At 37.0% G+C, this 17,117-nt stretch overlaps 1 protein-coding gene across 1 annotated transcript; it reads left to right on the top strand.

The window, feature by feature from the left end:
• Nucleotides 1–14,729: 14,729 nt before the first annotated feature.
• On the top strand, nucleotides 14,730–15,926 carry LOC125861560 (F-box/kelch-repeat protein At3g23880-like). Its single transcript, XM_049541425.1, has one exon. The coding sequence runs from the start codon at nucleotides 14,730–14,732 to the stop codon at nucleotides 15,924–15,926; it is 1,197 nt and encodes a 398-aa protein (XP_049397382.1).
• Nucleotides 15,927–17,117: the final 1,191 nt, after the last annotated feature.

Consider the following 17,117-nt stretch of genomic DNA (forward strand, 5'->3'; position numbering starts at 1 on the left):
TTCATGAGCGAGATAAAATATTTCATTGTAATTCTTGTTTATCTAATAAAGCTCATCAACATCCTTTTACCCATTTATCATTGTGTAGCTCTAAACCGCTTCAAATTATTTTTAGTGATTTATGGGGTCCATCACCAGTCTTATCTCTTGAAAAATAGTTGTATTATTGTATTTTTGTTGAACAATATACGAAATACACTTGGGTCTACACACTAACAAAGAAAAGTGAAGTTAAAGAGATCTTTAAAAAAATTCGTCCTATGATGGAAAAACATTTTGACACCAAAATTTGATCATTGTATACTGATGGCGAAGGTGAGTATAAAAGTCTTGACTCCTATGTTTCACTTCACAAAATTCAACACCTCTCTACCCCACCCTATACACCCCAACGAGTGGCACTTGCAGAATGACGACATCGTTATATCGTCGAAACTGCAAGAACACTCTTACATGAGGCGTCCCTCCCACCCAATTTTGGTCTTTTGCATGCCATCACACTGTCTACCTCATTAATCGTTGTCCAACCTCTCACCTAGATAATCAATCCCCATTCCAAAGATTACTTAGAAAATCACCTGATTATAACTCCCTACGAATTTTTGGTTGTTTATGCTATCCATGGCTTAAACCATACTCTAAAAATAAACTTGAATCCAAATATACCCCATGTGTCTATCTTGGATTCTCATTATCCCATCACTGTCACCAGTGTTTTGATCCAATTTCTGCAAAGGTGTGCTTATACCGAGATGTGCGATTTGTTGAGGATATTTTTCCATTTAAGACATTGTTCTTCAACACTGCCATTAAATCAGTTCACCTAGAATGGCAAAAAAAAACAATGTCAGGTTTTTCAGACCCCACACCCAAACTTCCCATAGTTACAGATCTGCCAACTCCATTAGAAATAGAGGCAAGCACAATTACAGATTTCCCATTACCATCTGCTTCCTCTCCATCCCAGTAAGGAGACAACTCAAACTCACAATCCTTATCCGACAATGCATCGACGGCAGACGCAACAAATTCACCTCTTGTAACTCCTCCCTCTCCAGGTAAATTTCTATCTTCCTCTTCTTCAATAATTCCTGCTTCCCAGAACCCCTCCTCTAAATCTACTGCCCAACGTTTAGCACTACCACGCCTCACTTCAAACTCACAAATGTCGATCCCTACCAACACACAAACAACTTGTCTCCTCTCCTTGTCTATCAATGTAGAAACACCAACACACATGGATCCTCAACTAACCTGTCCTATCCTCGAGTTGGAACTCGCTCCTTCACCATCTCAATGTCTGTCTCTTTCTACCTATGCTGTCACTCGATCCCAAAACAATATCACAAAACCCAAATAAATGTTTAATCACCTAGCCAAATTGAACCCCATGGTCACACCCACTACTATCAAACAGGCACAAAAACATCCTGAGTGTTATTATGCAATGAAACATGAAGTTGATGCTTTAATTAAAAATTAGACTTGGGAACTTGTTCCTCCTGACCCCATCAAAAAATTGTATCCTCCAAGTGGCTTTTCAGGATCAACAGAAATGTTGATGGGTCCATCGAAAGATACAAATCGTGCCTGGTTACAAAAGGCTTTACTTAGAGGCCGAACACTGATTTTTATGCCACATTCAACAGTTGTTAAGCCCACCATAGTTTGCATCGTCCTCTCTGTGGCACTTCGTCACAACTGGAATATGCCAGCTGGATGTCAATAATTCTTTCCTCCAAGGCAACCTGGAAGAGGAAGTGTACATGGAACAACCTCTGATGTTTACTACTGATGAAAAACCAATGCATATATGTCAACTGCAAAGGCGATATATGGATTGAATTAGGATCCTCGGGCGTGGTACAATTCCCTCATGGGTTATCTTTCATCCATAGGCTTTGTTAAGACAAAATCGGATGCCTCACTACTTATGAGACATGTTGTAGGTGATTCGTTGTTCGTCCTCGTCTATGTCGACGAGATTATTATCACTAGGAGCAATACATTAAGTGTCAATTAGGTTATCACTTCCCTTGCTTCTAAGTTCTCTATTAAAGATTTAGGTAATCTTCACTACTTTCATGGCGTTGAAGTGATACGCAACTCTAACGGTTTAATTCTCACCCAAGCAAATTATGTGAATAAAATTTTAAATGATGATCTAATGATCGACTAGAAGAGTGTTAACACTCCAATGAGTGCATCAGAGTTACTCACCTTTTCTGATGGAACTCACTTGACTGATGTTACACGTTATCTCCGAGTCTTGGGTAGGCTTCAATATCTATCCTTCACTAGACCTGACATAACCTATGCAGTCAACAAGCTTACTCAATTTATGCAAGCACCATCCAACCTTCACTGGAAAGCTGTAAAACATGTTTTTTTGACACCTGCGTGGTGCCATTCAACTCGTTCTATGCGTTACTCCCGTTGATGAATTAAATCTATATGTGTACTCTAACGCAAATTGAGGTGGGGACATCATTGACATCGTTTCTACATCTGGTTACATCTTGTTTCTTGGTCACAATCCGATTAGCTGGTCCTCGAAGAAGCAAAATACTGTCTCAGGCTCCTCCACTGAGTCTAAATACAGGGCTGTGGCTAATGCACTTTCTGAAACCTTATGGTTCACCAATCTCCTAAATGAGCTGCGATTTCTAGTACATCAACTACCCACAATTTATTGTGACAATCTTGGAGCCACATTTTTGAACAAGAATCATGTCCTCCGTAGCTGTGTGAAGCATGCTGCCATGGACTTTCACTTTGTTCGCTACCATGTTGACATCAAAATGGTTCGTGTTGTTCATGTCCATGGCGCCAATTAAATTGCCGACTCTCTCACCAAGGCACTTCCTAAATCTGCTTTTGAAACTAATCTGTTCAAGTTAGGCTTGGTGACTCATCGCCTAACTTGAGGGGGCGTATTAGAACATTTGGCGTTAGGACATCAATTAGTAGTTTAGTGGTATTAGGATTGAATTATTAGATCAACAATTATTATTTATTTAGATTACTTTAGTTCAGTTTGTTTAGGAGTCTTATTATTTTCCCTGTAACTCTATTTAATACCTTGTTGTCTTCATTAATAAATATACACTTCCAGCACACATTCGATCTTTATAAGAACCACATGTTTGTGGGGTGCTTTGGGAAGTGTTAGATTATTATTTGTCTCGGTTACTTAAATTTTCTTGGTGTGAAGAAATTATCCTAAGTTAATGACTTATGAGTGTGCTAATTTTATTGTGGCGCACTATTGTTTTCACAGTTGCATTGGACCCCACTCTATATTGCGCGTTTTCAGTAAAATGATTTTCAATTCATTTAGTGGAACTCAAATAAGTAATTGTTTGGTTTATATCAGTTTTAGGTAATAATGAGATGGATTTACTTTCTAACTATGTAGTTACTGTAATAGATGATTAGTTCTTAAAGTTGCAACTCGAGCCTTCTGTAAGTCAGTATTGTGAGTAAACATAGAGCAATAAGCCAAACAGAAGAGCGTTGCACAAAATGCATCATCGACCTTCATTCAAATCTCGTAGCCAAATTGAGTGCAATTGCAAAATCCATCGGTGATGTGTTGAAGAGGGTAAGATTTCTATGTGGATAGGACTTATCAACATCTTTTGCATATTTTCATTTTCAATTGATGCATGTAGGATCCTACAGAGCTTTCAGAGTCTGCCAATTGCGATCCCCACTTATGGTTCATAAATTGAATTACGGACCATAAATGGTGCTCGTGGAATAAAACATCTGAAACCATGTTATTGGTTTGATTCTTACGAACACAACTATGGGTTACAAATCCAACTACAAACCGAAATTTGGGTCCGTAGAATGAAGTCTTGACGCTTGTTTTTGGGTATAATTTGTAAGGACTTAAACAGGATGCATAAATCAAACTACGGGCCATGATTTGAGCTTGTGGAATGAACTTCTGAGACCCGATTTTGGTCTAGCTTCTATGGAGGGAATCTACAAGCGGTAGATCCAACTACATGCCGTAGTTCTTCCTCGTGAAATGATTAAGGAAGTTTTTAGTTGAGGATATTTCAGTCTCTTCTCATTATTTCTAAGCCTAAACCTCAATGTGTTAGTACGTAATTGGTGACTATATGTATCATAGTATTACCTCAACATACTCTCATATCTTTCTCCTTGAGCTTTCTTCAAGAACTCTTGTTTTCCCAGGTAAGTAAAGTTATCGTAGTGAGTGGATGAGTATTTCCCCATGCCCTACATCTAGTTTTCAATTAGAATGATTAAGACTAGTGTTTTTACTCCAAAGTTAGCGCTATTCAAAATTCTCAATACATTCTTATTATTGATTCTTGATTTCATTTTATGGATTTCAGTTCTTTGCATATTTATGATCCTTGATTGTTGTTCATGATTATTAGTCCACATGAAACCTATTTAAGTAAAATTGTTTGTAGGGCTTGGCATATAATTCATTTACTCATTTCTTTCATATACAAAGTAAACTTAAAGTATTAGCGCCATAATTCCAAAAGAGTTTTAAGGGAACTTGAAACGTTCCAAGTGCATTATTTTCACAAAGAAAAGCATGGCTATTTTTGGAGGAAGCATAATCAGGTTTAGAGAAATGGTTAGTTCCTATAGCAAGTTTAGTATATTCATAAAGAAGTAAGTAGTAATTCACGACAGAGATTATCAGTTTCCCTTGAAATGGAGACCTTTTTCGTAAAATGGAACCTTCTACAATTATTAAGAAATATTGCATGGATTTGGGAGTAGTATTGAGCACCGAGTTGAGTAAGAATTTAGATAACTCAAACCCCATAACTGCTCAACCAACGTAGGATAAGATTATGTCATTGTTTTGGGCTACTCCTCATATAGACTCTGGTAAGGTCTTAGATATTGAATTCATTACTTCAGTTTATCCTTTACCCTGACAAAGTATTGGATGAATCTGGAAACGTGGGCAAGACGTTGTATCATCATAAGGTTCATAGTGATGGTTGTCGATTAGCTAAACTGTCACTCCCCGAGCTTACACCCTGGGCGGTACTGGCACTCGAGAACCATTGTTGGTCCCAAGAGAACCCTTGGCATTGCTTACTTACTCAGCGGAATATTTAAACTTCAGAGATAACTTCAAATAAAGAACTTATGACAAATCTTAGAATGTCTTTAAAGAAAGCATTAAAACTGGCAAAAATGGCTACTCAAGTCTCATAGCAAAACATCTGAAATACAAAGCTGAAAGACTCAAAACTAACCGTTTGACTATCTATGAAGCCTCTAAAACAACTGAAATGTATATTGGTACAAACCACACAACATCCTAAAGAACTGATAATAAAAATGAAAGAAATAAAAAGGAGTTCTCCGGAATGCAAGAAGGCTCACCAACTGACTCTGGAGTGCTAACGAGGTGATGAATGCTGATTCTAATTACCTGCATCTGCATCATAATAAGATGCAAGCCAACTTGCATAAGTTCATTGAATGTACGAGTATGCAATTTGGAATGCTAAACATAACATAGGCTTGAAAAGATTCTAAAGGAAACACTTACCTTGATTCTTCTCAACTCATGAATAACTCAACTCATAATAAAGCAATGAAACACATGCAATATATGAAAAGATTTATAAAACAGTAAAAAGAAACTTAGTTCGTTAAAGAAAATGCAATAACAAACTCAACTTTACTCATATAACAAAGTAATGTAGTTTATGTGAGAGATTCTCTAACTGACAACCACCACTATGAGCCTAGGTGATGGTATAGCGTTTTACCTCACGCTGCCAAGGACCGTCCTATACCTTGCCGGGGGTATAAAACCTAACTCACTAAGTGGATCCACTAGTCTATGCTAAAAGCATCTTAAAGAGTCATCTAAAAAGTATGATCCTTTACTAGCCATGATGGCTACATGGTTTATGGAGACTTGAGTTAATATGAACTCGCATCCCCATATCGATGCTCAATACTACTCCCAAAATATACTTAGCTCATATGTTTTTAAAACAAACTTCTTTCTTTGGTTTGAGATAATTACTCAAAACTTAGCTTAAAAGTTCTTTTGGAATCGGTGTTCCCGTTTCTTGCTCAAATGAATAAAAAACATTTATAAACTCTTTGGGAATACTTAGTTCCCTTATAGCTTTTTGAGAAATGAACTCAACTCTTTACTCTTTGCTTAACTTGAAACTTAAGTCTTACAACAAAGTTAAAACGTTTGCGAAAGACTTTTGGAAAATTTATGAACTTCTCTTAACTTGACTCTTGATTTCTCTTGACTTGACTCTTAACTTTCCTTGAATTGAATTTATGGATTCAAGGATCGTGATTTGTGATAGGAAAGATCTCGTGATGTTTAGGAATGAATTTAGATAGCTAAACATGAGAAAATACCAAATTATCAATACTTGAGGATGGGTCCGCGACGCGGAGAGGCATTTAAAATTTAGTTTCGAAAATGACTTTTGAGGAAGAACGCTCCATGACAGTTCCGCGATGCGAAGTGATAATTTCCCAGTTCTGGAGACCAGCTCTGCGACGCGCCACCACTACCTAAATTCATCCGACGAAATTTCTTCTTCGTTTTCCAGCCCCAACTCACCCAAATTTGGTTCTTTTTCCCAAATTCTTTTTAGATACAAATACCCAACAAATGTATCTAGTAACCTAATGCAACTCACTAAATAACTGGACGTGACGATCTTAGAAACTTCTCAATTTCAGCCCAACTCAAGAACAATATCACAAAACATCAATTTTCAAACTCTTTTAGGACAAATTCACGCTGAAATAACATGTTTGGCGTGTAGGTGAACGAACCCAACACTATGAGAGACTCACATACCTTGTAGGATCAAATCCTTGAAGAAATCCGCAATCAATTCCTTACGAAGACGATGAATCTTGCTTTTTCCTTTTCTCTTTTCTCTTGCGTTCCTTCTCCAAAAACCCTAACTCTATTTTTCAAAAGTGTAAACTGAATCCTATCAGTTTAGACCCTAAAAATACTACCAAAAACCGAATTAATTAAGTTGGGTAAGGAAAAAACCAAACTACCCTTTAAAAAATCCGGTTTTTGATTTTCCTTATTCCAACAACTCAACTTCTAAAGGGTATAAGTTGCTCATACGAACTTGGAATCGAGTAAACTTGGCGGCGTTGGAAAGATAGTTCCAAGATCTTTCCAACCACTAGAAGTACACCTAACTCATCCTGATCTAGGATAATTTGATCAAAAACCCACTTTTCTTTACTTAAACAATTTTCTAGATTTTTTTATACCCAAAAATAACTATTTCCAGTTCTAATCTTCTTCTTAGTTATTTCAAATTGCGAGATGTTACACTATCTCCCACTTGGGAACATTCGTCTTCTAATGAGATTACTCTTACTAGGCTAAGGGTGGTAACATCAAGTTCAAATACCCACTAGAAAATGCAAACAAACAACATGCTCACTCATAATTTAAAGAGTACTAAGAATAGAATTAGTACCTTGGTCTGCACTTTCTCCGGATTCAAAGAGATGTGGATATCTCTTCTTCATATCCTCCTCAGCTTCCCAAGTAGCTTCCTCAACAAACTGTTTCCTCCAAAGGATTTTGACTGATGCTACCTCTTTCGTTCTTAACTTGCGAACATGACGATCTAGAATCTGAATAGGAATCTCCTCATAAGATAAGCTATCCTTGGTCCCAATATTTTCAGTTGGTATGATCAATGAAGGATGACCCATGCACTTCTTCAATATGGAGACATGAAATACTGGATGAACCACCGCTAACTCTTGTGGTAGCTCCAATTCATAAGCTACCTTGCCAATCCTCTTGGAAATTCTGTAAGGACCAACATACCGGGGACTAAGTTTTACCTTCTTGTCAAACCTCATAACATCCTTCATGGGTGAAACTTTCAAGAATACCCAATCATCTACTTCAAACTCTAACTCTCTTCTCCTAACATCAGTGTAGGATTTCTGACGACTCTGCACCATTTTCAGCCTCTCTTGAATCACTTTCACTTTTTCCATAGCTTGATGAACTAAATCTGGTCCTGTCAACCCTGCTTCACCAACTTTAAACCATCCAATAGGAGATCTTCACCTTCTCCCATAAAGAGCTTCATAAGGTGCCATTTGGATGCTAGAGTAGTAACTATTATTGTAACCAAACTCGATGAGAGGTAGGTGATCATCCCAATTCCCTTTGAAATCAATCACACAAGCCCTCAACATATCTTCTAAGGTCTGAATAGTACGCTCCGCTTGCCCATCTGTCTAAGGATGAAAGGCAGTACTTAAGTTCACCTTTGAACCCAAGCCTTTTTGGAATGACTTCCACAACGGTGCAGTAAATTGCGCACCTTTGTCTAAAATAATGGAGACCGGAAATCCATGAAGTCTAACTACTTCTTGAAGATACAACTTAGCATAATCTTCTGCCGAATGGGTAGTCTTCACCGGCAAAAAGTGGGCTGATTTTGTCATTCTATCGACAATCACCCAAATGGAATAATGCTGCCTGCGAGATCTTGGTAGGCCTGTGATGAAATCCATATTAGTTATCTCCCACTTCCATTCCGAAAGTTCTATATTCTGAGCTAAACCACCGGGCCTTTGGTGCTCTACTTTAACTTGTTGGCAATTTGGACACTTAACAACAAATTCAGCAATGCCCTTCTACATACTATTCCACCAATAAACCTCTCTCAAGTCACGAAACATCTTTATGGAACCCGAATGAAGGGAATATCTGGAGCTATGAGCCTCCTCTATGATTTTCTCTTGGAGTCCATCCACCATTGATACATACAATCTACCTTGATATCTCAGTACGCCATCTCCCCCTTGTTCAAAAGCTAATACTTTTTGCTTATGAACATTTGCCTTCAATTCAAGCAAAATAGGGTCTTGGTCTTGCTTGCCTTTTACTTCTGACACTAATAATGATTCAGCCCCATTCATCACCACTATTCCTCCTTCTGTGGAATCCATAAGTCTGACTCCCAGGTGTGCAAGTCTATGCACATCTTTCGCTAACTTTCTCTTTTCTTCCTCAACATGGGTGGTACTACCCATAGACAACCTGCTTAAAACATCAACAACAACATTAGCCTTACCTGGATCGTAAAGAATACTCATGTCATAATCCTTGAGTAATTCTAACCACCTCATTTGTCTGAGATTAAGCTCTTTCTGAGTGAACACATATTGAAGGCTCTTATGATCAGTGAATACATCAACATGAACACTATACAAATAATGACACCATATCTTCAAAGCAAGAACTACAGCAGCCAACTCTAAGTCATGGGTTGGGTAATTCTTCTCATGAACTTTCAATGTCTGGAGGCATAAGCTATAACTTCGCCATTCTGCATTAAGACACAACCAAACCAACTCTAGATGCATCACAACACACCACAAAACCTTGAATACCTTCTGGTATGGTCAAAACTGGGGCAGTAGTCAACCTCTTTTTCAATTCCTGAAAGTTTTTCTCACAAGCTTCAGACTATTGAAACTTAATTGTCTTCTGAGTCAATTTGGTCAAAGGAGACGAAATGGATGAGAACCCCTCTACAAACCTTCTATAATAGCTGGCCAAACCCAAGAAACTCCTAGTATCAGTTGGAGATGTGGGTCTGGGCCAATTCTACATTGCCTCAATTTTCTGAGTATCAACTTTAATTCCCTTTCCAGACATATTATGGCGTAAGAAGTCCACAGACTTAAGCCAGAACTCACACTTAGAGAACTTGGCATACAACTCTCTATCTTTCAATGTCTGAAGAACTATTCTGAGATGACTTGCACGATCTTCTTCATTCCTTGAATAGATTAGTATGTCATCAATAAAGACGATAACAAACATATCTAAATAAGGTTTGAATACTCTATTCATAAGGTCCATGAATGTTGCAGGCGCATTGGTCAAACCAAAAGACATGACCAAAAACTCATAATGATCATAACGGGTTCTGAAAGCTATCTTTGGAATATCACATTCCCTTACTCTTAACTGATGTTAGCCAGATCTGAGGTCTATTTTCGAAAAATAGGTGGCACCCTGGAGCTGATCCAAAAGATCATCAATTCTAGGAAGAGGATACTTGTTCTTGTTGGTAACCTTATTCAACTGACGGTAATCAATACACATCCTAAGGGAACCATATTTCTTTCTCACAAATAAGACCGGAGCTCCCCAAGGTGAGATACTTGGTCGAATGAAACCCTTATCTAAGAGATCCTTTAACTGTTCTTTAAGTTCTTTCAACTCTGCTGGTGCAATTCTATATGGCAAAATAGAGATAGGACGAATATCTGGAAGAACATCTATGCCGAAGTCTATTTCTCTCTTAGGAGGGACTCCATGTAGATTATTTGGAAAGATTTCTGGGAACTCTTTTACTACTGAAACTGACTGAATAAGAGGTATCTCAACACTTGAGTCATTTACTCGGACTAAGTGATAGATACAACCCTTGGAAACCAACTTATTTGCCTTAAGGTATGAAATGAAACGATCCTTAGGCACTGCTGAACTACTTTTCCACTCTAAGACTGACTCATTTGAAAACTGAAACTTGACAACTCAAGTTCTACAATCTATTGACGCATAACAGGCATGAAGCCAGTCCATACCTAGAATGACGTCAAAATCTACCATGTGTAACTCAATTAAATCAGCCATGGTGTCTTTGTGATTGACGGAGATAGGACAATCACGATAAACTCGCTCAGCTAGAAAAGACTTCCCAATAGGTTTAGAAACACAAAAGGGTTCACAAAGTTTTTCAGGAAGAGCATCAAACTTATTTGCAACATAAGGGGTTACAAAAGATAAACTTGCTCCTGGGTCTAGAAAAGTATATACATTAAAAGCAAAGACTTTGATCATACCAGTGACAACATTTGGAGAGTTCTCTTGACCTTGAGGATTAGTGATTGCATAAAGACGATTTGCTCCTCCACCGGTACCGAAAGTAGCTCCTCTAGGTGCAGCCCTGTCTGGTGGAGCAACCGATGAAGATTGGGCCCTATTGCCCTGATTTCAACTACTTTGCCTGTTCTTTGGGAACTCTTTCATGAAGTGACCCTCTTGTCCACAGTTGAAACAACCTGTCTTATCCATCACGACACTTACCTTGGTGGGTTATACCACACCTAGCACATGCAGGAGCCAGTTACCTCCTTGTACCACACTACCCTGCGACTGTGTAGGTCTAGCTCTGAAGTTCTGCGAATTCTAGCCATTATACTCACCTTTGTTTTCGGGTGCAGGTGCACTAACAGATGATAACTAATTTTCTAACTATCTATGAAGCCTCTAAGACAACTGAGCTGGAAATTGGGACAAACCCCAAAACATCCTAATTAACTGATAATAAAACTGAAAGCAATAAAAAAAAGTACTCAAGAATGCAAAGAGGCTCACCAACTGACTCTGGAGTGCTCAACTGGATCAACGCGGAGCTGGATGCTGATCCTGATTACTTGCGTCTGCATCATAATAAGATGCAGGCCAACTAGCATCAATACATTGAATGTATGAGTATGCGATTTGGAATGCTAAACATAACATAGGCTTGAAAAGATTCTGAAGGAAACACTTACCTTTGCTCTTCTCAACTCATGAATAACTCAACTCATAATAAAGCAATGAAACTATGCAATATATGAAAAGCTTTATAAAACAGTAAAAAGCAACTTATTTCGTTAAAGAAAATGCAATAATAAACTCAACTTTATTCATATAACAAAGTAATATTCTCTAACCGACAACCACCACTATGAGCCTAAGTGATGGTACAATGTTTTACGTCACGCTGCCAAGGACCGTCCTATACCTTGCCGGGGGTATAGAACCTAACTCACTAAGTGGATCCACTAGTCTATGCTAAAAGCATCTTAAGGAGTCATCTAAAAAGTATGATCCTTTACTACCCATGATGGCTACATGGTTTATGGAAACTTGAGTAAATATGAACTCCAATCCCCAAATCGGTGCTCAATACTACTCACAAAATATTCTTAGCTCATATGTTTTTAAAACAAACTTCTTTCTTTGGTTTGAGATAATTACTCAAAACTTAGCTTAAAAGTTCTCTTGGAATCGGTGTTCCCTTTTCTTGCTCAAATGAAAAAAAAACAGTTATAAACTCTTTGGGAATACTTAGTTCCCTTATAGCTTTTTGAGAAATGAACTCAACTCTTTACTCTTTGCTTAACTTGAAACTTAAGTCTTAGAACAAAGTTAAAACGTTTGCGAAAGACTTTTGGAAAACTTTATGAACTTCTCTTAACTTGACTCTTGATTTCTCTTGACTTGACTCTTAACTTTCCTTGAATTGAATTTATGGATTCAAAGATCGTGATTTGTGATAGGAAAGATCTCATGATGTTGAGGAATGAATTTAGATAGCTAAACATGAGAAAATACCAAAATATCAATATTTGAGGGTGGGTCCGCGACGTGGAGAGACATTCAAAATTTAGTTTCGAAAATGACTTTTGAGGCAGAACGCTCCGTGATAATTCCGCGATGTGAAGCGAATTTTCCCAGTTTTGGGGACCAGCTCCACGACGCGCCACCACTACCCAGATTCGTCCAATGAAATTTCTTCTTCATTTTCGAGCCCCATCTCACCCAAATTCAGATCTTTTTCCCTAATTCTTGTTATATATAGATACCCAGAAAATGTACCTAGGAACCTAACTCAACTCACTAAATAACTGGACGGGACGATCTTAGAAACCCTTCAATTTCAGCCCAACTCAAGAACAATATCAATTTCAAGAATACACATCAAAACATCAACTTTCAAACTCTTTTAGGACGAATTCACGCTGAAATAACATGTTTGGCGCGTGGGTGAATGAACCCTATGCTATGAGAGACTCACATACCTTGTAGGATCAAATCTTTGAAGAAATCCGCAATCAATTCCTTACGAAGACGACAAATCTTGCTTTTTCCTCTTCTCTTTTCTCTTGCGTTCCTTCTCCAAAAACCTTAACTCTATTTTTCAAAAGCGTAAATTGAATCCTATCAGTTTAGACCCTAAAAATGTTACAAAAACCAAATTAATTAAGTTGGGTAAGGAAAAGACCAAACTACCCTTAAAAAAATCTGGTTTTTGACTTTCCTTATTCCAACAACCCCAACATCCAAAGGTCCTAACTTACTCATACAAACTCGGAATCGCACAAACTTGACGGTGTTGGAAAGATCGTTCCAAGAGATTTCCAACCATATTTAGAAGTACACCTAACTCATCCTGAGCTGGGAGGTATGGCCGTTTGAAGTTGACCAAAAACCCACTTTTCCTAACTTAAACAATTTTCCAGATTTTTCTTTATTCCCAAAAATGACTATTTCCAGTTCTAAGCTTCTTCTTAGCTATTTCAAATTGCGAGATGTTACATAAACTCCCCAAGAAAATTAAAGTATAATATTTTAACATTTGATATTATTGCATATATCTAAGTTGTAAAGTGTTATTGTTTTCAATACATTTGCATGTTTTACTTTACAGTTATCCAATTTTCAATCTTTCTCCGAGTTGTTTTTCAGTTATGTATGTTCACGCTAACTAATGTTTCATTCAGCTATTTTATATATAGTATATTCCATGTACTGATGCAATTTTGTGCTATATCTTTTAATGATGTAGATACATGTATTCAAGATCGACAACATGTGCTTCGTTGGGATCCTCTCAATCAGCTTTTGGTGAGGCCTCATGGCTTTCAAAGGGCTCCAATTCAGTTACTTATTTCATTATTCAGTAGACATTCTAGTTTATTATTCATGTGCCTGTGGGTCTTATCCCAATACCTAACTTAGTTCAGTAGAGGCTTCATAGACAAGTTAGTGAGTCAGTTACGTATTGATCTTGAGATGTTTTAAACATTATTATTGTGATGATTCATACTTATAATTTAGATATTTCATAAAGCATGTTCATATGTGAATGTTTATAACTTTTAAATCTTCCGCATAATTGTTTAGTCTTCCGTATTGTAGCAAGTTAGGCCAAGGGTTCGCTTGACCAATAATAGTTTCCAAGTGTCAGTCACACCGAGGGTATAGGCTTGAGGTATGACAATTAAGTTCTTATGACTAATTTGATTTATCATAAAGTAGCTATGACAGAGGTAGAAAACTTAGTACAACAAAAAAGCTTCTTTTCTCAGGTCATTTTAGGCTGCAACCAACAAGGTGCTTTAGAATATATTTTATCCAACAAATTCGTAAATAATTATTTCATCGGCTTGCTTACGTTTTTCGCTTTATTACTGTTTTATATAAAAGTAAAAATAAAAGCTAATTCCCAGTCCAAATCCACTATCATTACCAAATCTTTGTATAAATTAAGTTATATGGACAAAAACCATAGTGAACTAAAGTTTAAGGATGAATCCTTCTAATCTACTCCTATATTTCTTTGAATAATTTTGGAATGTAATATTTAAGAGATTCTTTTGGGCCTGAAGTTCCCGCAACAACTTAAATTCATGTTAATTTTTGGCAAATTTAAAAGGACAAAAATTGATGAAATTACACTTAAGGAATAGGTCAAATATTTTTCCAAAAAGTAAATGACCATTTATTTGATAAGAATCTATTGGAGATGTTAGAACTAGAAAATATTTTCAAAGCATAGTAACATATAAAAACATCAAAAACATCTGTCTTCTAAATTTTTTGCAACACAATGGAATTTCAAGCCTCTCATCGACACCAAAAGAGGATCAAGCACGTTAGTGCTCCATTTTCTGCTTCTTCAATTCATGATCCGACCTTTACAACGGTTGTTCTACCAATAGAGCTCATCACTGAAATCCTCTTAAGGCTTCCGGTGAAACCTCTCTTGAGATTTAGGTCTGTATCAAAATCCTGGCTTGGTTTAATCTCTAGCCGTAAATTTGTCAACTCCCATCTCAATATATCTGCTAATAACAAGGCCTTTCATAGCCTTATTTTGGGGTTTGATCCACCTGAAAACAATCTTAAGGACTGTTCCCTTGACTCTTTACTTTATGACCATGTTACTAGGGCAATTGACTTGGATTATCCTCCCAAAAAATCCTATGAATCTATTAAGGTTGTGGGTTCCATCAATGGGGTTGTTTGCGTTGCCATTGAGCAAAAAGACTTGTTTCTCTGGAATCCATCAATCCGGAAGCTCAAGAAAATGCCTAGTTCTAGAACTGGTTCCTTTTACATGTACGGTTTTGGATACGATGAGCTTCACGATGATTATAAGGTAGTGGATATCACCCTAAATGTGGGTGATGACAATTCATGTTATAATGTGGGGAAAATTTATAGTCTGAATAATAATTCTTGGAAACATTTGGATGATTTACACATTGGCATGCCGTTCAATAACTCAGGTATGCTTGTAAATGGGAAGCTTCATTGGGCTATTACTAATAAGTTTTCTGGTTATTATAATGATTGTGTCATCCTTGTGGTTGACTTGGCTGATGGGAGATGGGAAGAAATGGAGAACCCTTGCTACAGAGAAGGAAATTTTGATTTTACCCCGTACCTTGGTGTATTAGGAAATGACCTTTGTATGATTTGTCATCCTCTAATGATTCGTGTAGATGTGTGGGTTATGAAGAAGTATGGGGTTAAAGAGTCTTGGACAAAAATGTTTAACATCAAGTATGTGGGGTATAATTTATTTGGTCCTCACTTTTGCTTGTCAAGTGAAGGTGAAATTTTGTTTAAGATTGGATCAATTTTCGTAATTTACAACCCAAATGATGACTCAATGAGATTTCCAAAGGTTTCCAATTGTGGTCACCTTGTTGACGCAAAGCTTTACATTGAAAGCCTTGTTTGGCCGTTTGTTGCGGAACATACCAGGAATGCAACAACACCAAAGGCAACAAAATCTTAGATGACGAAAATCGTGTGATAAATAATTAGTAAGAATTCTTTATACAATTTCCTCAAGAGCTATTAATTTTATTTTCTTTCTCATTTACATAACAATAGGACACTACATATCAAAAACATCTTTGAATCATATATGTTTGAAGATCTTTTTAGTGTTTTTTTTTTTTCATCAAACTTCTTCGCAAGAACAAATATTTTGGTTGTAGTGCTTGGTGTCTTAATTTTCAAGCTAATTGCACGCAACATTGTTTCATTAGGACTATATTCTATTTGTTTTACTTATTTGGTCATTCAAAGCTGAAATGTCTTTCACATTGTCAATATCCAATGGTTCGGTGCAAGGATAGAGTATCTCAGGTTACAGGTTCGAGCCTCTTGTCAAGCGAACTAACTCTAGCATTTTAGTGGGGATGGGTAGAATGACAAACCTATCATCCGTGATTTTAAAGGTTGTGGTTGGCCAAAAGACCACCTATATCCGGATTTCTCGATCATAAAAAACAATATGAAGGAAAAAAGGGAAAAGTCTAAAGGTCTTATAAGAAATTTCCTTGTGTGTTAGACTTACTGAGTTAATTACCCAATTTTTTTGCAACTCAAACTGTTGTATTTGGATCAGTGTGTGATTTATTCTAACTCTTTTGGTATTTACATTGACTATGTATACCACTTGAAGTTGCATTTCCATGCTCCATCTAGAGATCAGATAAGTTAACTAATATATATTTGAATGGAAGCAATTTTGACAAGTCTCAAATTTAGTTGGTGCTTGTAGTATCTAACCAAAGTGAGTTTTGCTACATGTTAAATATAGATCATGCACAGGGCACTTTGGGTACTTTTTTCTTGATAAAGTAAATAGTGTTTTGTTAATGCAAATGTTATGTACTTTTGAACTTTCGGAAAGTGAATGCTGATGGTTGGAACAACACATCTATTCCCTGCTGACTGCACAGGTAGGAATGATGAAGGATGGGGTTTCTCTATGTTTAGTGTTCATTGTGATGTAGAAACGTTTTTTCTTTACATGCAAAACAAGATTTACATATGCTCGTTGATTGCATATTACAGTTTGTTGGTACCTTTTGAATCTTGGTTGAGAAAAACTTTGTGTCAACTGAAATTTCCATTACAAGGGTTGATACTGTTATTTAAGAGCTATCCAATGTTCATATTTACAGCAACTACATAG

Source organism: Solanum stenotomum, chromosome 4 (assembly GCF_019186545.1).
Source record: "Solanum stenotomum isolate F172 chromosome 4, ASM1918654v1, whole genome shotgun sequence".
In the NCBI taxonomy this organism is placed as follows: Eukaryota; Viridiplantae; Streptophyta; class Magnoliopsida; order Solanales; family Solanaceae; genus Solanum; species Solanum stenotomum.